The sequence below is a fragment of the Strix uralensis genome, chromosome 3, assembly GCF_047716275.1.
Source record: "Strix uralensis isolate ZFMK-TIS-50842 chromosome 3, bStrUra1, whole genome shotgun sequence".
Classification (NCBI taxonomy): Eukaryota; Metazoa; Chordata; class Aves; order Strigiformes; family Strigidae; genus Strix; species Strix uralensis.
Window position 1 is genome coordinate 64,533,278 of NC_133974.1, and position 20,695 is coordinate 64,553,972.

The 20,695-nt window shown below is 39.8% G+C and overlaps 2 protein-coding genes across 16 annotated transcripts in view; both read right to left on the reverse strand.

Annotated features, from left to right (window-relative positions):
- Window positions 1-339: 339 nt before the first annotated feature.
- On the reverse strand, window positions 340-12,001 carry ALDH8A1 (aldehyde dehydrogenase 8 family member A1). Its single transcript, XM_074862561.1, has 7 exons — window positions 11,800-12,001; window positions 7,565-7,712; window positions 7,001-7,156; window positions 5,453-5,602; window positions 4,539-4,795; window positions 3,220-3,381; window positions 340-1,836 (listed from the first exon to the last, which is right to left on the reverse strand). The coding sequence occupies exons 1-7, from the start codon at window positions 11,935-11,937 to the stop codon at window positions 1,384-1,386; spliced, it is 1,464 nt and encodes a 487-aa protein (XP_074718662.1). The 5' UTR covers window positions 11,938-12,001; the 3' UTR covers window positions 340-1,383.
- A 2,328-nt stretch (window positions 12,002-14,329) lies between these two features.
- HBS1L (HBS1 like translational GTPase) overlaps window positions 14,330-20,695 on the reverse strand; it is a 60,957-nt gene continuing 54,591 nt past the window's right edge. For all 15 annotated transcript variants that reach the window (XM_074862572.1, XM_074862570.1, XM_074862568.1 and 12 more), the window contains 5 exons: window positions 19,579-19,669; window positions 17,867-17,975; window positions 17,162-17,262; window positions 16,094-16,238; window positions 14,330-14,993 (listed from right to left, as the gene is read on the reverse strand). In XM_074862572.1, the coding sequence (XP_074718673.1) occupies window positions 14,982-14,993; window positions 16,094-16,238; window positions 17,162-17,262; window positions 17,867-17,975; window positions 19,579-19,669 (458 nt within the window). In that variant the 3' untranslated portion in view covers window positions 14,330-14,981. The remainder of the gene's footprint in view (window positions 14,994-16,093; window positions 16,239-17,161; window positions 17,263-17,866; window positions 17,976-19,578; window positions 19,670-20,695) is intronic.

Genomic DNA, 20,695 nt, shown 5'->3' on the forward strand with positions numbered 1-20,695 from the left:
TTAAATAGAAATATCAAAATAAAGGCATAGATTCGAGGCCTAGAGACTCCTCTGGACTGTCTACATCAGTTTTACAAGGTATTACAGCCCTGCATATTATTATGGCTGCTCCATCCCCCAAAAATGTTATAAACTGTACAAAAAATAAAACTGCATTTTCTATTAACCTCAAATCTCTCTCTGTATTTTCTTTTGGGTGTGCAGAAGAGAAGCAGAGTAATTTGCTACTCCATTCTTTCACATCTTACCAGTAATAATTATTCAGCAGCATTTTTATGTTTTAGAGGTCCCCTTTTCCCCCCCCACAGCCCTGAAAAAATACCGCAATGACTCATTAGCTCTTCTCAGAATACAGGCATTTATGAAACTCCATGCAGCTTTGTTTACTGTGAAATTCAGCTCAAAACTTGAAAACAAATCATGAAGGGCTGCTTTAAAAATTTGATAGCGACATAGCCATCTCAGGGAGGGGGAAATGTGTATCCAACTTTATTTCTCTTTTTGTGGAACGTGGACAAGTTTGTGAGATACCTGATTAAAAAAACCAAAACTCTGTAAATGAGTAAAGGAAAGCTGCCAGTGGTTTTACATTTTGGTGACAAATATTTCCAACAGTTAGTTCTCTTAGGAGTCACTTCCAGTCTTTATTAATGAAGAATGACACTGTCTGTGATGTAGCCAAATCTTTGTTCAGGGATGTGAAAAACACCATCACTGAGGCCTAGAAGTGACAAAAGGCTGTAATTTCGAAATAGTTGGAGAACAAGTCTTAGGATGATTCAGCTGCATACCATAATGCAGGTTATAATTAAAACATTTATGAATTTATGTGAGAATTTCATGACCCCATGGTTTAACACTACTTAATAGATTAAAGGTACTGCCTTGGGCATTTAGTGTGCTGTAGCTCAGTCCTTGTCTGATATCAGTGAAGCGCAATATGGATTGTTATGTGGAACATACTGCTTATAGTGGAAACAGGCTGATTCCCATTACAATATCAGTCTCACAGCATGCTCGCCACTTTGTCCCTCAAGGTAATTCACCAGCCACAGGTACAGTCATATATCATCCTTTCTCCAATCTGCCTTAGAGTGATAGATTTTTGAGACAGGAATACTCAGAAACTTTAGGATACATAAGATAAGCAAATAACCTGGCTTGGGTTGGGTTTATTGTGGAGTCTGCACTGATCCCACTTAACACAAGAGACTGAATTCAACACCAGCACTTGGGATGACTATTTTCAGCTGTCATTGATATTACTTGACCAAAGTTCAAGAAAAAGATGGCCACCAGAGCAGCCTGTGTTCCAGAAAGCCATTTACGGTAGCGCAAATTACTGTCATTTATTTTATCCTAAAATACTTCTGTTGACATATGTCAGTGCTTTATTGTGATGGTTTTGACCTCAGTGAAGAACTCATAGGAATCCTTTGCTCCCTCCCTTCCTACACCTGAGGCTTTCATCCCACCAAATGGCAAGTTCAGATCTCTAACAAGCCAGCAGTTGGTCCACACCAACCCAGACTGTAGTCTTTTTGCCACCCGATGAACACGTCCCACATTGCTGGACCACACAGTGGCTGCCAAGCCGTATTTCACGCTGTTGGCTCTTTCAATCACTTCTTCTTCTGTATCAAATGCTACTACACATGTCACAGGACCAAAGATCTCTTCTTGCATGCAACAAGATTCATCCTTGACTTCAGCAATAACTGTGGGCAACATGAAGTAGCCTTTCCTGTTGCCAGCTGGGAGAGCCAAGGAATCCACTCCCTCTCCACAGAGGACTCTGGCTCCTTCAGCTTGGGCTTTCTTCACATAGCTCCTTACCTGGGAAACGAGCAGGAAAACATCACTGCTAAAGGACACCAAATCCTGAGGGTCTGGATCATGCTGCCTTTACTTCCCTCCCTAGCTTTTGTTATGTTTCTGTAAAAGTAAGGCTGGGTATTTCTTGCTGTAAAACAATCTTTCTCTCTCTCCAAACACTTACTAGCCTAACAGGCAACACTGCTGGACCTTCTCGCTAAGTATTCTCAAAAGGGTACGGCCCCTGGTGAAAACACAACTGGTCCTGGAGCCTCCCTCCAGTCCTCCAGGAGCTTGGGCAGTTTGCATTGTATTCCACGCCACAGTTCACTCATTTAGTCGAAGGGATGAATAATATTTTTCTACCTCACAGACAGGCTTATTCAATGTTCACATGCCACTAGGATAATGAAGCCATGAATGCTATAGAAAATCTCATCAATAAATAATTAAAGCTGTTTCCATGGCTGCTGCTAGCATATGCTACTTTGAACACATAGGACATGCTATTGATCTACTTCAGCTGTTCTGAAATCATTGCCTGGTTTCTCTCCCTACAGAAACACCACAGAGATACCACTGGGCTTCTTTCTCTTTTTCTTCTTTTAACCACCTCAGTAGGTTAGACTCGGAAGTCCTCTGTGGTGCCACAGACCGAGGACCTCGGGAAGTGGGTGTTTCTGCCACTCTACTTCTGAACAGGCCTGGAGAGCCTGCTGAGGCATCAGGAAGCATGACAGAGGTTTGGCTTTCTCTCTCACTCTGCGGTTTTCGGTCTGCTTCTTGCTTATGCTGATTGTGTCAGATAGTTTTGGGATGTGAGCATCTGCTCTCCTGAACTCTGACACCAGAAAAATTCATTTCATATAAGCCACTAAAGCAGACTACATTTAACTGTGCACCATCTCAGCTTCCCACTACACATATGCAATTCCAAATTACGGCGAACAGTCCTAGAAAATTGTGTCTTGTACTCCCCAGGATTTGCCAAAGAGTGATATAAAAATAAAACTTTTACCTTGTTAACTACTTTATTAGGCAAATAAGTGATCTCAGCAAACACAATATGAAAATCCATGAAAATGTTGCTGCATTATAAGATCAGTTAGTATAAATTCAGGATTTAGATTTACACATTTTTAATTATTTCACTTCAAATGGGAAATTATTTTTTGTCATTTTAAATTATTTTCCCCATGGAGTTGATTTTTCTGGAGTAATCACATGATCCCAAGCCACAGGCAACAGAAACCTTATCAAAAAGATACCTTATAATGGCTTTGAATCATCATCCCTCAGAGATCATCTTGGAGAGGACATGGTCCTTTCCATACATCTCTGAAATCACCTTTCACAGCCCTCTAAAAAATAAGATGAGATCATGTAAACTGGATGTAACATTACCTTTTCTAAATGCTCTTTACTTATTAGTGCTCCCACGTCGACTGTAGGATCTGAGGGGTTCCCAACCTTCCACTTCTTAGCCTCTGCCACAAACCTCTTCAAAAACTCACTGTATATGCCCCTCTGAACAAAGATCCTGGAGGTGCAGAGACAGATCTCACCCTACCAAAAAGAAACAAACAAGAAAAACAACAATATTAGTTCATATTACATTGTACTACTGATGAGTATTGAGTCACATGTCAGTATGAGACTTGTGTCCCTGCACCTTCAGTAGTGCAAACTACATTCACCAACACTGCAAAGGAGGATTTTTCCCATCTTAAAATGTAAAAAAGAAAGACAAAACAGCAATAACAGGATTGTACAGTCACTTACTAATGCATATAAATTTCATTTTTCCATTGATTACATGTTGTCTTCTCCAACTTTTTCCATAGGAAATGTGATTTCCTGTTCTGAATGATTTCTGTCTTCATTTCCTGATAATCCCTTTCTGATACCAAGCTATTTTTTCTGAACGTTTGCCCTGATACAGTTTCACGGCGTTGGTGATCTCTCCTGAGGGTGGTGATGAGGGAAGAGGAACGTTGACAGAGTCTCCTAATTTAAAATTCAGAAAATCAGCAAGCTTCCTACTTACCTGCAGGGTGGAATTTAGAGCAGTTGCTTTCTGGAAGGGTAAGCAATATATCTATTTTGGGAGGGATAACACCACTGTCCTGGTTTAACCAGGATAGGGTTAAGTTTCCCCAGCAGTGGGGGGGAGCTCTAGCCGGGTTATTCAGATACCATGCGGACGTCACATCCTGGCAGGTCACATTTTCCTGGCGCGGAGCGCGGTGCACTCGTGGTTTTGTACATCGTGCTTCAAACTGCTGTATTTGGTAGCTATTTTGCTCTGTTCATTGCTATCACTATTACTGTTATTGTTGTTGTTGGTTGTGTTGCTATTGCACTGTTGTATTAAACCTTTCCTTATTTCAGTCTTGGGGCTTTGTATTTCACTCCCTTTGTGGGGGAGGGGCAGCGGCCGCGTGGTCTCAGACCCCGGCAGGGGCTAAACCACCACAACCACCTTGTTATTTTCTGATGGAGAGTACTAGGAAAAGCCCTTTATTATTTTGTTTCCCTGCTTATGGAATAATGAAAATTTTTTCATATTTTTCTATTTACAGTTAGCCTACCACACAGAACCTTGAAACAGACTTGACAATTTAGGATTTGGAGCCAAAGGTACAGGCACATGCACACACTCTCAGAAACATGCACACCTCCTGCTGCAAACAGGGTTTATACGCTATGGAGGTGGGAGGCACCTGGTTGGCAAAGCTGGACCTCAGGGTCGTGGGGATGCATTGGGCCAAGTCGGCATCGTCAAAGACGATCGCAGGGTTTTTGCCTCCCAGTTCCAGTGAAAGCCGTTTGCAGTGCGGAGCACTTTTCTCCGTGATCCGCTGGGCCGTCAGCGTGCTTCCCGTGAAGGAGATCAGAGGCACGTCAGGATGGCAGACAAGGGCTTCTCCAGCCTTGGTGCCCATTCCAAACACCACGTTCACCACCCCGTGGGGTACTCCTGATGGGAAGAAAGGCACATGGTCATCATACTCTTTCCCTTGCTCTGCAGGTTTCACTTCACTGTGTTTTGTCTCTGAAGTTAGAAAACTACCAGTAGCTCCAGGGTGACAAAGACTGACTCTTAACTTATGTAGTAGCTGAAATGCATGATGTTTAATAACTCTGGAGGTCATGGGTTAAAGGATAAAACCAATTCTACTGATCAATCAAGCTTGCCTGGCATCCATCATCAGAGACTCAGTTTTCAGTCATTCAGGGAAGAAGCAGCTGTCCTCCCAGTTTTTCTTAATAGTGCACTAAATACAGCCACGACAGCCACCAAGAGCTGATTCTCACTCTCTTACACCCTCATGGTTCCTCTGCTGGCACCTCAGACTTAGGACATCCTTAAGTGGAGTGCAGGAGGGGGAAAGGATGCACTGGAAGACTTTGCATGAGAAGATAGTAGAAAAAACTGGGCAAGAGCTAGGGTGGGGAGATGGGATAGTACGAGGACAGGGAGAGCTTTTTGTTCTCCAGTGCAACATTCAGCTACAGCAAACAGTTTTTCCCAGATTCTTTGAGTACTTTCTGATTTCTGCAACAACAAAAAAAAATGGTGCACAGGCAAGTATTCCCACCCTATTCCCCCTCCCTAGCATGCTATGGGACTCACCCGCTTTCTCCAAGAGTTTGCACATCATCCAAGCTGTGACAGATGTCATTTCACTTGGCTTGGCAACCACAGTATTTCCACATGCAATGGCAGGAGCTATTTTCCAGGTCAACAAATATAGTGGCAAATTCCAGGGACTGATTAAACCAGCTACAGAGCAAAACCACAGAAGACAAGAGTTCATTCTGCTGGGAGATAAGATGTCATTCTCTAACCTCAAGCAGTTATACACCAATTCAGATTTATGAAGGGAACTTGGCTACAGCTTTTACTTCCAGACAATTGTGCAACAGATTTGTGGCTAGAAACATTTCTTAGAGGCAAATAATTTTAAAAGATTTGTGCAAATGATCCTAAAGGTGATCAGCTGAACTCTCTGAATAAGTTTTGGTCCTTCTTTACTGCAGAACCTTACATTCACAGTAAGTGAATTTTCAGTGGTTTACAGAAATATTAATGCAAGGTTAGCCATAACAACTATTGTACATCAACTGGTCTGTGGTAACATTCTGTGTTAGCCAACAGCAAGTTAAGATAATGTGTGTTAGTTCAGACCACTCTTGCTTTCTCTTGCTCTTTAGAGCTTTCTTTCCCCCCAATTTTAATACAAAAAAAGAGCATGCATAACATAGAGTGCATATTTTCCTGAAAAATTTTAGCCTAATTTATGAGTGCCAAAGTTTATCAATGTACAAACTGCTGTTTTCACAAACTGCTGAATGACCAGAATTGTTTCAGTAGTTGCTTTTGGGAATACTTCCACCTTACATATTTATAGGAAATAGTGAAAAACAATCTGTAATTGTTAGGTGTGATTGCTGACAAAAGTCACAGGATTTCTCACTTTTTGATGGAGCAGATGCAGGGAGTGACTTTTCCTTATGAGAGTAATTTTACCAGAAGTACTTATGTTGTCCACTGCTCACAAAAACTTTTAAATGTGTCCTCTAGGTTAGCCAATTTTATTTTTTTAAATATTTCAAGTGTGAATGTGGAACATTCATCCATATTTAGATAAAACACCTAATAATTGAAACATTACAACTCCATTCCTCCTCGAGTCAGCACAGCCACTTTATTTATGAAGCCTTAGCAGCATCTAGGGGCTGAGTTCAGCAACTCCCCAGCTAAAAGCAGTTTAGCCACTCATGCACGTTCCAGTCACAGGCTGAAATGTCACGTTGCAAGCTACTACTGCTTCCCCAAAGGCGAGGAGGATCCAGCTCTCCCTGCAGTGCTTCTGAATGCCTCACTGATCTACAGCAGCAATACTTACCTACACACACAGACACACATGTACAAAACACAAGAGGTATTTTGAGAGTGAGAGCTACCAGGTTAGAACAGATGTTTAAGGCATATAAGTATTCTTTTTACCATGAAGCAGCATGACTGATTTTACACAAAGTTGCTCATGCTTTAGCAGACTGGTTGTGTTTAGCACATGATTCAGAGACAATAAAGGTTTTGAAAAATACTCTTTCTTTGTTGAGTCACTGCTGAGGCAGACACTCTGCCAAGCTTTTCAGCATTTCAGTAACACCATACCGACTCCCACAGGTGCCCTTGAGGTGTAATGCACACAGCCCATAGATGCCATCTCGGTGCACTCTGTTGTGTGATGAAGGATGGAAGAGGCAAAGAATCGGAAGTTGTACACGGCCCGAGGGATGTCCACTGTTCTAGCAAACGTAATAGTTTTTCCTGAAACAAAACCAAGTACAGTGCTCTTATCACAGGCAGAAAATAGCTCATCTAAACACCGCTGTAAACAGTGCTTCAAACTCTGCTCTGAACACTATGGTTTCCGTGGTTTTTGGGACACATCTTTTGTCCTACACCCAAGTAATCCCCTGCACAGTATAACCATAGTCAACAACAGTTCCCCTGTAGTATTGCATTACAAATATCTAATAACTGAAGTCAAAATCAGCAATTCTGAAAAACAGAAATGTCCCAGGAATCCAAAATCAGCAACTTCTACAAAGTTCATGCACATCAACTCCAACTTGCACCAACGGCTCATACCATGCTAAAAATCTGGACCATATCCTCCCATTTCAATATTCAGCATGACACTCTACATTTGAGATCAACAGTTCCAATTTTTACCCTGATCCTTTGACTCTGCTTGTGCAAATGCTTCCAGGTCATGTTCAATCAAGTCTGCTAATTTGTTCAGGATCTGAGATCTTTCCAATGGACTTTTTGAGGACCAAATTGGGAAGGCATTTTTGGCAGCTTTGACAGCAGCTTCCACCTAAAAAACCAAAAGTGGAATGGTGAATATTAATGGAAGGCCTTAGACAGACTATCAAACAATCAGCAGCTGAACTCATATATGAGAGGCTAATAATCCAGATCACATTGTTGGGAAGACTTCAGCTCTACAAAGTTGTGACTACTGATAGCTTCTCCATTTTCATCTTCTCAAGACACTATCCCATAACTCAATAGTTTCTTTTCTTGATACTGTATTTTGCTGTAACTCTTGCTTTTCTCTAAATTCCAGAAACTTGTGGGCAGCCTTCCAGGCCTGGAGGAAATGCCAGACTGGTCAACTGGCACCGCCAAGTGCCACTGGCTGAACGCATGCAGAACCTTGTTTTTCATGGGGGAAAGTGCAAGCATCTCCCAGAGCAAATGCAGCCTCAGTCTAAACATCCAGAGTCCTTGCAACACGGGACTTCAGCCACACCGGGCAACGATGAAAGTAAGGGATTGGGAAAGGAACAAACTGTATTCCCTGCCTCTGCTTTCCTCTTCTCTTTCCCCCAGCTGGTTCAAGCAAAGACTAAGAATATATTTACAGAATAGACAGAGAATTTTTTTGATCTTACCTGATCACAGCTAAAAACTCATTAACGCCCTCACATAAAAAAAAAATTAGCTCCTTTCTAAAACTCTCGGGGTTTAGTCAGTTCTCTCATCAGATACTTAACAAAGTCTACAGATGTGAAAGCTCATTAGATGCACTTCATATACATGCATATCAGTCTTGCCAGTATTTTGCCTGAGATGTATGTAACTACTGCATGGTCCTTCAGCCTGACCTGTCTGAACTGTGGCAGAATACCACCATTTTTCTGAATCAGACTAGGCTTCAAAGGATTAAAATTCACCAGAAAGCACTCTCTTCCATCAACCACTTCCTCTAGGCTCTTAAACGAAAGTTACCTGCATCTATTGATTTATAAGCAGTTCCTTCTTGAAATTGTTTACCAGTCTAAAGATACTTACCAACATCCTTCCATATTTTAATTTACTCCATTTCCCAGTTTTTGCTTCCTATCTATCACTTCTTAATTGCTTCCAATATCTAACGTATGCACCAAGGTGGGCTTTTAGCCAAAGCTGTCTTAGTTGCTTTCCCATCATCTTTGCTCAAAAATTTCTTCAGCTTTTGGAAATCTGCCCAAGTCAATAACTAGGAGGATGCTGATATAATAATAATCAGATAATTCTGACCTCTTCTAATGCTGTCACATTGCTGGTTCCCATGCAGTCACTGAAGACTCCATCAATTCCACAGTTGCGAATTTGTTCCTTCAGATAGTGATGGGTGTTATAAAAACAATCACAAAATAATTTATAGGCACTCCAGGGGCACAAAAATTCAAACAGGTAGAAATCCTAGTTGTTTGTTTGTTTTCTTCCATGCACATCAAAATTTATAGTGTCCCTAAAAATAAGGACCCAAGCTTGAGGGCCAGAACTATACTGGTAGAGAGGCCTGGGTGGGAGTAAACCAACTTGCACAAGGTCACACGGATCACTGGCCAAGTTCAGACTCTTTCAACTGTAGTTCAACAACCTACCACCCAGGTGCCGACAGCAGCAGGCTGGCAGCCACCAAGCAGCTGGAGTAGGGCCAAAGCAGGCCTGGGAAAGGGGAACTGCAGCTTACTGAGCAAGTCAGGTGTGGATGGCACACTACTCTGCAAAGGTTCACCCTCTGTGAAACCATACCACCCTTACAAATTAACTTGTTCTTCCACCCTCCTGTCATTAGGTGCCATTGTGGTGCTGCTTCTCATCTGTCCTCTTCTTTGTGGCCCTTTCCACAGGGTGCTTGCTGCCTGCCTTAAGAGAGGGCTGGTCTGCAGTTAAGGCTATGTGCCTTTTTTAACCCTGGTTTAAAATAAGGAAGATGCTGCATTTTCACAGACAGCAGAAAAGAAAATCAGCAAAGGAAGGAATGAAGTGGCAGTAGATTGATCTAAAAAAATCAAGAGGAAAAGAAGGGGAAAGATTTGTACAGTAGTAAGAGTGTGTCAAACAGTTCCTTAGTTTGACTAGCAAAAAGCAGCAAAGAAAGTCAAGTCACAAAGAAAACATGCATAAGAATTCAACTATGAATTCATGTGTCTGAAACACTTCCTTCTGCTTTTCTCTTTCTGCACAAGACAGAGAAAGAACACACAATCCAGAACTATCCTAAAGGGTTGACAGGAAAATCCCCCAAACTGCCCTCAGGACGTGATGTTTGGTTTCCCAGTGGATGATGCACAAGATCAAGGTCCTTTAGAGAGAGATCATTTTAGAGGAGATATTTGACAGGACTAATTAGCCCTCACCAGCCTGTCTTTTGGAGATACAGGGCACCTGTTCAGCCTGCTTTGGTACTGCTATCTGGAATTTAAGTCATCTAGCTAAGGGACAAATTAACCCCTGAAAAAACATTTGATATTTTTGGCAGAAACTGGATGAAATAGCCCCTTTAGCTGACCTGGTGTTAAATTCCAGGGTCAGCAACTGATTCACTGTATGTCTCTGTTCTGCCTTCTAACCCTCCATTAAAATTAACCAAGAAAAAAATCCAACAGAACATTAAGCCTTACTAGAAACTAGCATCTTGAGTTCTTTGTTGAGCCTGGGCCTAGAAACTTATTTTGAAGTCTCCGGATAGCCTCTAAGTAGTATGTGATTGCACTTTCTCCTACAGCATATTCCCTCAGTCACTAGAGGATGACAGCTCTGCAGAGCCTGACCCTCTTGTATAGTTGTCTAAAGGCAGCAGTAAAGCACTCACTGACTTTACGGCTGTTTTAACAGGGTTCCTACTGCTACACGCAACCACTAACTCAGAAAACTGAAAGAGAAAAGCCATTTCTCTTAATATACATTTGAACTATAGCTCCAGAATGGCCAGAGCAGCCTATTTTTGTTAGGCTGCTCTAGCATTCTGACATCTCTCTGGTTTTAGTGATTTTGCAAATGAGTGAACGGGAAGATTTGCACCTGCACATCAAAGAGAAGTCTCTTCAGGCATAATTAGGGTTGGAATGAACTTACACAGATGTATTCTAGCAAACCCAACCTGGTACTCTTTAACCCTTGGTCATCAGCATCTAGCAAATATTTACCCAGTTGAAACTACAGTGCAAAGGTTTCTGCTGACAGAAGCAAAGAGAAAAGATGTCAACAGAACTGAAATGCAAGTGAAGAGAACCGCTACACAGAGCAGTGGTTTGTTTAAAAAATGTTTTGAAAATATCGTACGCTACTTGTCAATATTTTCTAAGCCCTTCGCATTATGCAAGCTTTTCCAGTCATTTCTCTCTTCAGTAAATCTGAAACACTGTTGGACACACACTCGTAGGTCCTTTATAAAGTAGCATCAATAAAACTGCAGCTCCCCAGACGAATGCCACACTGCCCATCTACACCTGAACACATATAAGCTACCAGGGGACATTCATCCCACTAGAGAACACGGAACGAGGAAACATTACAGCAATGCAGAGGACAGGCAACATTATAAAGAAACATACACGCATCGCAGCCACTTCATACCCTCCACTTAATATTCAACTGCTAATATCAAAACCAGAGAGGTCTGGAAGCTTTTTACCATACTTCAGGGAAGATCCAGCAAGCCAAAAATCCTTTTAAATGACAACTGCAAATCATCAAGACACTCGGGAAGAACACATTTAATTGTATATGGTGCCTTTAAGTTTATTCATATAAGAGATCAATAAACTCTCTTCTCTCTTCCAGATTGTTTATACTCACTGTCAGTCTAAGTGCTATTGTTAACTTATGTACAAGACATCTTCCATGTGAGCTGAAGGAGCTTCCCTAAAGTAACTGAAACTTTGTTGATTTACACCAGCCTAGGATCCAGCCTGTAACTTTCTAACAGCAAAATGTAAAAAAATAACAATATTCTCTGCCACAGCAATAGATTACACAGTGCTACAATACAATCAAGACCCTACCCACTTAAGCATTAAAGTCTTCAGTGTTTTTCTGTTCTCCCACCTTCAGCCTCTCCCACTCAAAATATTACTTATATGCATATTTAACTTTTTCACTTCTTTGTACATTTGGATACTACTCACCTCTTCTTTGCCGCTGTCTGGCACCCTGCAATAGACATCCCCAGTGGATGGATTATAGGAGTCTATGTAGGAGGAACAAGGAACAAAATTGCCAGCTATAAAGTTTTCCAGCACTAAGACAGCCTTTGAGTGAGCCATTGTTTGCTGCTTTCTTCATCTGTGATTTTTTCCCTACAGGGTATCAATTTAGATTAGTAGGTCTGTATGTATTTGCACAGTGAATCTGAACTCCTCCCCCTCTCTCTCCATCTTCCGTGCACCGCTCCTGAGTGGGAATGAACCCTGGCAACAGCAGCAGAAGAGAGGAAAGCAGGTAAGAAATTACTACTTCTATGACACTTGGGTCTCTTCTAGGAGTTGAAGGAGGGAGGCAGGATCAGCTAAGATGCTGGAAAACAGCTCCTCTCTGTCTACAGGAAATAAAATACTAAAGGGGAGAAAAAGAATGGTTTGATAGGGAAATTTCTCACTGTATCAGCTTTTCAAACTCAAGTCTGAAGAAAGACATTTTGCAACAACTACACAAAATAATTCAAGACCTAAATACCTAGCCAGGGACCTGCTCCTCACCATCAGTACACAGAGAGAAAAGACACAGACTAGTATGTCTGCAGCTCATGTTTACTGCTTTCATCAATACTTTCCCTTGTAATTGCAAAAAAAAAAAAAAAATCATTCTGCCAAAACAGAAGATTTTAAACATAAGAAACTACCTTTTTTTCCACCAACATCCCCAAACATTAAACAATACAAGCAGCCGAGTGGCCCTTCAATTCAAAACAGTTGAGAAGCACGATCCTACCTGGTACACTCTGTGGTAGGTTGTCAAAAATCTAGTTTTTAAAAAAGAAGCAGGACACCAGCTTTCATGATTTCCCTTCCATAGATATTCCAGTGGAAGCTACCTTACTACAAAGAAGGCTGTTACATATACTCAGATTTTTCTTTAACTTCCCAAGAACCTGCAGTGCCCAATAACAGCTGTCTAAGAGACATTTTTCTCCAAGAGAGAATGCTTACATTATCAAATTGCTTTAAGATTGCATGACACCTTCTTGCAGTCCAGAGATATTCAAAACACTACATCCATATTAGAGAGCAGTATGTTGTCATCATGAGATTGTGAATATCTCAATCAGCAGTTTAGAACGTTTTTGCACCTTAGACCATTGCCAAGCTATCAAGTTTCTTGTGGATCAACAGGCAAACATATTTTGATCAAATAATGGTGGTAGGTTTTTGTTGCACAACAACAGATCATTTATGCATTAACCAACTAGTTGGTGCCTCTGGGCAGAGTTCAGTTCAGTGCTGGAACTGGATTAGGTAATACCTCTGGCTCTCCCAAGCTACAGACTGGGAAAGCATGCAGTAGCTTTTCTGTAGTCACAGAATACTGAGTCTCAAAATTTAATGCCACCATGTGTGAGAAGGGTTATCAGAGGCTCATTCCATTATCACACTTCCTTGTCCACAAACAGCAAGGGATTTACTGAAGTCTTAAAACTAATGACACATTCTTCTGCCTGTAGCACTTCAGCTGTACCCTGACTTAAAAACAACCTAAACATTTTCAAGGTTTAAAGGCAAGCGGAACACGTTCAATGCAAGAGCTTGGCAGTACAAACGTCTGGAATTCAACAAGTGCACTGAGACCTTCACGGCTGTTGATAACTCATAAGCTTCGGTTTTGGCAATAACAGATTTCAGATATTTCAGATCCATAAGATTTTACAAAAGTCATTTCCATATAAAGCATTACTGATACTTCTACAAATGTGCATGCAGTCAACCATTTATCTATGTGGTCAAGTGCAGGTATATGCTGAATTGGGGCTAAAGCAGGTAAGTGTAAAGAAAAGTTACCTACCAAAAAAAGCAGGTGAGAAGAGTAGGTATGGACCATAGAAAACTTTGAACTAAATAATCATATACTTTTTGTGTTCTTCACTACACAGGACACAGATTTACTTTGGTTAACTCCAGTGACTGATGCTCTGGAGCAAATAGTTTAGTTCCTTCCCCACACTACTAATTTGAGTCAAACTAGAGTCATCTCCACCCCATGCTCATGTACAGGTCCTGAAATACCTGAGGTCCTCTCACACTTCCTATTGAAAAAAAAATCATCCAAGTTGTAGTAAAGCGTGTCTGTCCTGACCTTAAGCTGGAGGAGGCAGAAGGACCCTCTTTTCAGTTGGGAGGTTTCACCTGCCCTATTACTGAATAGCGGAAAGGAGGAACTGGCTTGAGTAAGCAGAACAATCCAGCTTTAGCATACATCCCAAGACTAAACTGCCAGCTTCTGGTCAAAAGAGCACCAAGTCTGGATGAAAGAGTTGTATATGCGCAGCAGCTGCGCCAAGTAACATGAGAAAAACGGAAATTATTTCCACAGAAAGATATGTCGCATGCCAGTTTCGCATTTTAACTCATAAGTTTACTCTGAAACTTTTGAGTTATGGAAAGTAAAGAATGATTTGACACAATCTAGAAGTGTTTAAATAACAGAAGATGAAGGAGACAAAAATTATGCTCAGACAAAGTTATTTTATTATCCTTACAGTTTAAAAAATAAAATTAGCCAATGTTGGCACAGCTTCCACTACACAGCAAAAGAAAACTTTTTTTAAATAAATGTTGGGACAGGGAAAACAATCCTGGGATAATACTACATGCCATTCTCTTAAAACCGAAGTAAATAGTTCTTTTTTTCCCTGAATATGCATTCAACTCAAACCTAAAAATATATTAGACCAATAAAGTTACTTTACTGAATTAATGTGCAGCAAAAAAGCAAATCAAAGAAAATATGTAAACAATTTATGTCTGGAAGTAAGAAGTTTGTTTCATGATGATTCATCATCTTTTTCTCTAATTCAACTTTCTAAGATTTTTCCCTCAAGCTCTCTAAGGGCTAAATTCCACATGGAGAAACACAGGAGATTCTTGAGATCAAGAAGTGTAATGTTTGCAGTTCCTTGTCAGTTGGCATCTTGTTCTGCAGTGGGGGAGACTGATGAAGGGCTCCCCAGATGTCTCACACAATTTAACTTTTGCCATCATCATCTTCTCCCCAATTAATTGCACTTGTTCCTTCAACTGAAGTAACTGGATTCCTAAACAGAAGTTTGGATATCTGATTGCATTTTGGTTGGACGGTAGAAGTTCTCGCACCACTGTCATTCTTTAATCTAAAAATATAAGCAAATGGCAAAAACCCTATGGTGAAAAATGAAGTACTCAATGTAAAATGATTACTGCTTTTTTCAACATGATATAGTTAGCTGGAAAAAATAATTCCTTTTGCTCTGAAATTCTCCGGAACACAATGACAAGTACCAAAATAGTAATTCCCAAATAACAATCAAAGAGTTACTTAGTCCCCAATTCTACAAACAACAGGCATCATAGATCTAAACAGGACCCCATTCACTTCAAGTTAAATTTAATGAAAAATGGGTGCAAGATTAAAGCCCTAATTCTGGATCCTACTTAAGACCAGACAGATTGTTAAGAGCATTAAAACTCCATAAGGCCCAGAACCTCTGACAGACTGATTGCATCATTCCTACACACAGAGGGAGAAGCCAGAAATTCTCACGCTCTAGTTCCAAGTTTTGACATTAAATGACACAGCTTTAAGTCTCAGTACCAGAACTTGGTTAATGCAACTACACTGCTCTCCCTCAGACCTAGAATTAGAACTTAAATTCTAATCCAAAATCATAGCAAGATTTTTCAAAGCGACAGAGACACATTCATATTTTTTTTCCATAATAGAAGGCAAAACATTTATATTTACCCCCACAGCCTTTGCTTCCTCTCACTTACACAGGATCAAAAAATGTATGTAGGTATCGGTAAGAATCAAATCTACAATTGTCTTTAATGCTAACAGAAAAATATCTGGGACCCAAACTACTCACAGTAAAAATGGCCAACACTTCTTATTTACAAACTACTTCCAGTATATTTATACAGGCAATTCAATTTCAGAAAGATTCACGTATGTTAAAATAGCGAAGGATTATTTTTTTAACTCGAGAGAGGGGGGGAAAATGCACAACATTCAAAAATTCTAAATAGAGTAATTTTTGCTCCTAATAAATTGAACAGAACCATGGCAAGTTTTCCTCACATCTTGCTGAAGCACTGTCTCTTTTATAGCAGAATAAATTCACTTTCTAGGCCAAAGGGTGTAAAACAGGTCTTAACCATAAAAACTAAATGCTATGTGAAAGTTAACACGGTTCCTTTACAGTATAGAAAGTCCATTACAAAAATGCTGTACCTCTGTGACAACTCCTGCAGCAATAGTGGAACCACTGTAGCGTAACATAAATCTCCCAAGCTCTTTAAAATCTTTATACAACTCTAAAGCAACAGGTCTTTGAGTCTGTAGTTCTATTAGAGCATTCTGCCCTTTAGTCAAGAACCTGCAGGTAAACAAGGAGAAAATCCTATTATAAATATATGCATGCACAAATGAAAAAGAGATAACAGTAAGTAAATGGAAAAAATCAACGTAAAAAGACAAAAGTACAATGGTCAAGACTGATTTCAAGTATGGTCCAAGCCACCAGACTGAAAACTCACTTGCCTGGAGCATGTCTCAAAAAGGGCATGAGTTCTCTTAAAACATGTCTATCAACACAACCACAACATCTATCAAATTGTTTTGAAGTTAATTATCTCATTAATACCTGTTTTTTCATGTCTAGTAGAAATCAAGTCTTGTTTCAAACCCAATGACTAAAGAGCCAATTCATTGCTCTATAGAACTCATGACTTTTCTTCCTATTACCTTTCAGCAACAGTTTCAGCCATGCAATTTCTGGAAAAGGATTATTCTGATAACACTGTATGTATCAAATAGCATTTCTACCCAAATCCAGCTTTAAATAACTAGAAGGATGTTCCCATAGTTTAACTTCCATGGGAAGACTCCCCAAATCTCTTTTTCTCTGACCCACTCTCTAGTTGAGTTTATTTTAGACAGTAACCCATCTCCAGAATTATACCAAGGATCTCATGCTACTACAGGAAGAGAAGAGATAACGTTAAAAAAAAAAAAAAATCTTTTAAGTGCAGGACTGGTGATCTAGGATTCACTCGCAATTTTGCAAGTGACCTTAGGCAAGTCATTTTACTTCTCAGTAAAATCCGCATTTATCAAGTGGGCATGAGGTTTTTGACTTTGTAGAGCACTCTGAAATCTAAACATGAAACCAACTAAAACAATGAATGCATATTCTTAGAAACACATTATTGCTTCATAACAGAACCTGCTTGATATACTGTATATTAATCAAAAGTCAGCCCATTTCTTGAGTAATTATTAACTATTCAAAACACTTACTTAGGTTTTTTCTTTGTCACTTCACCAGTGCTTTTGTGCAGGACACTCAACAGTCTTCTGATAGTAGCAGGTTCACTTACAGTTTGATAGTGTAAGAGCACCTAAAAATATTTGTTTCAGTTATTAAACATAACAATAATCAGAAATCCTAGGTGTTAATACTTGAAAACATCAATTTCTTTTCAGACTGATTTTTTAAACAAATACTTATAAATCTTCTCTCACAGGAGTCTACTTCACATTTATTGTTTTTAGTTCCTAAACTTCGTGGTCTCTACAGATACGTCACAAAGGCCATGTATTAATTCATCATAAATACATTTTTCATTCTTAAGTGTTTTGATTTTGCCACTTCAGTGCAGTTCTGTAGCATGAACTGATACTTTATTTATTTTAAAAGGCATCTTGCAACTAAGCGCATCATTATACTCCTACAAAGCATGAGCTTTCTAAAGGACAGCCTAGCCTGACTGTGGTGGAACTCATGTTCTCTGAAATGGCTCAGCTATGTATTAAAAGCCAGTAAGAATATGCAAAAGCAGCCACAATAGCCCCTTACACATCCTCTTCAAATTACAGAAGAATCAGTCTGGAGAGACAGAACCATTTCTGGACGCTAAACACCTCTCATATTCATGAGGCTGAACAGGGAGAGGAAAAGATCCGAGCAACCTGTAGTGAACACAAACTTTCACAGAGACTTACAGGAAATCCTTTAGTGATTGGAACCTCAATATTGAAGACGAGAACCCGAGCTCTGAAACGAGTGCAAACTTTAATGGGTTCCTTGGGATCACAAAATACACAGCCAACACTACAAGAGAGGAGAACAAAAGAAACTGATATATATCTTGACATACAAATGTTAATCACTGCACTGGAAAAAGATAAATATTTAAGAGAAGCAAAGCAAAGACAACACCACTTTAATATAATCATGTGGGGGAAACCAGGAACACCGTATTAAAGCCAGTAACAAAATTAATTCCTAGACAATGACTATGGTATTTTGTGGGTATGCATGAAGAAGTCTGTCTAGTTCAGTGAACAACTACGTCCATTGCTAATCAGTTTCTAAAAATGTCACTGTTTCCTGTGCGTAGGTACTTTGAAGAATTAAGACTTTCATTCAGAAATTAATTGTTCCAGATCAAGACCATAAAATACTGCAGGGTGCCCAAAACTGCAGTGCTGCTGCCTGCAAGTCAACTATTTTGCAGATAAAGGGACATCATGATCAGGACTCTCAAAACTTAAGCTCTCAGCAGCACTCATTTAAAAAAAAGCTCTACATGGAGTCACAAGAAAGCTGCTGTTCATTACAAGTCAAGAGGGTAGACAAGACACAGCTTTTTCACAGTGGCTAGTTTTACCCCTCTAAAATGAAAGGAAAATTAATCCCACCCAGCAAAACATGACTGAAGAGAAGAAACAGCATGACTAAACATATACACCATATGTAATCAAATTTCATCAGTATCAAAAGGACTTAAAACTTCATACCCTTCCTTGACAAATCTAACATATCTCCAAAAGATTTATAACAGCAAGGTAACAAATTGACTCAAGCCATCATTCAACAAGTAGAACAAGACTTCCCCCCCTCCACCTCCATTTACCACAGAAAATCACACCCCATTATGAAATGGCAATACTGAAAAGCCTGTACCTTTCCCCTAAAAGCAGAGCATAAATTTGCAAAGCTATCAATGCAAGGAGTTTTCAAACAGTAACTTGAACATCTGCTGTCTGAAGTCCAACTGGAATGTAAAAAAGCTGAACAAATAATAGTTCCAATTTTCTGAACTGAACGACAACTGACACTTCCCTAAAAAGCTTGAGGCTAACATTTAGCATGAAACCTATAGACTGATACAGACACAAAAAGATCTGCTGTGTCTCACTGAATGTATCTGACCCTGCAAAAAAAGGGTCAGCAAAACATTTACCAAAACAAGTGTTACAAGCAGCTAAATGTGTTGAATTAACAGCTTCCATCAATTCCACTCGTCCAGATTTACTTATTGGTATGCAATGGCAGTTGTTTGGATCTGTTTTGTTAGAATGACTTATGATTCAATAAGCTCTTCAATAATATTTTATTTAGCAATAAGGATTTACTTAATTCAGCAATTAAAATGTCCAAGGACAAGTCTTAAGGAAAAAGGCTTTGAAGGTTACCAGTGTCAGCACTAGGGCAAAGTATGAAAGCTATTCTTCTGAGGTTGCCGTTGTACATGTAGCAGATGTTTCCAACGTTTGTACATGCAAGCCAGGTGATATGCATCACTTTGGTTTTAAATATCCTGGTAGCCACATCATTCTTCAAGTAAACCGCTGAATTGTTAAGTGTATTAGTTATAAAGCTTTTCATTAAAAACAAACCGTTACTTAGACTGAAACCCAGTTTTGCTCACTTGATTTTGATGATATCCATGCCGGTCAAAGTGAGACTAACGTGATCTCCTGCTGCAGCCCAATCAACTGGTTCATCGTGCAGTGTGATTCCTGGAAATGAGTAAGAACAGAACCTCACAGTGAAGTACCTAGGTTCTGAGCTACAAACAAACAGCTCTGCTTGGGCCATTTGTGCTTCATCAACCATTACTCATCAATTTTCAGTATGAATGGGTTGAGAGTAAAAGCTTTTTAACTGAGAAGACTGAGGAAGCCTTTTTCCCCCCGTCTTGTTGAGGACTCACTGTTCTCTCACCCCACCCTGCACAATAACATGGCTTTATTTAAGCCAGAGGAAGGGACCTGGCACTTGTCATACTGTGCAATGACGCAGTCCTGAAAATGCCGTAGTACTAATATCTCCATATCTGCCCCACCCATCCTTTGAGGCACACGCACACCCTAGACCGCATCTTTCATATACTTTAATGGTACTATGTCAACTTTCATTTACCTTAAGTGGGTTTGCTGACTCTTTCATAAAAAAGCGTAACCAATGCCTTTCGTTCACAACATCGCATCTATTAGAAAGCATCTTTAAAAGTAATTTTATTCTGATTTTGGTGTATTTTAATCACTTTAAAAGATAACCTGGCTGGTGGGTGAGGACAAAACTAATTGTTCCTGACCTAACATTCTGAGGTTTCTGGTAGACAAGAAGAAGCAAAGAAAAAACCCTACTTTACTTTATAAATACTGCATACATTTACAGGATCTAGTTCTATTTTGCTACAGATTGTATTTATTGATTTGCAAATCTGTTCCCAAAACCACTTGTCAAAAACACGCCAGAAAGCATCATTCAACTACAAGCATGTTAAGTACTGTTTTTTAAGCAGTGTTGATAATTATTTCACATATACGTGTCATTCTCACGGAATAAATGAAACCCAGCCTCTTGAAATGAAAAACTGGAATCCTAATGTGCACACTACCTTTAGTAAATTTTGTATGATAAATTATCTCTTCTTTACACTAAATATAAATAGTACCTGCTTAATGAACTAATATGCCCAACGTTCACCTGCATTTCAGCCATACGAGAGGGAGTACAAAAGAAAAATCATAAAATTGTAC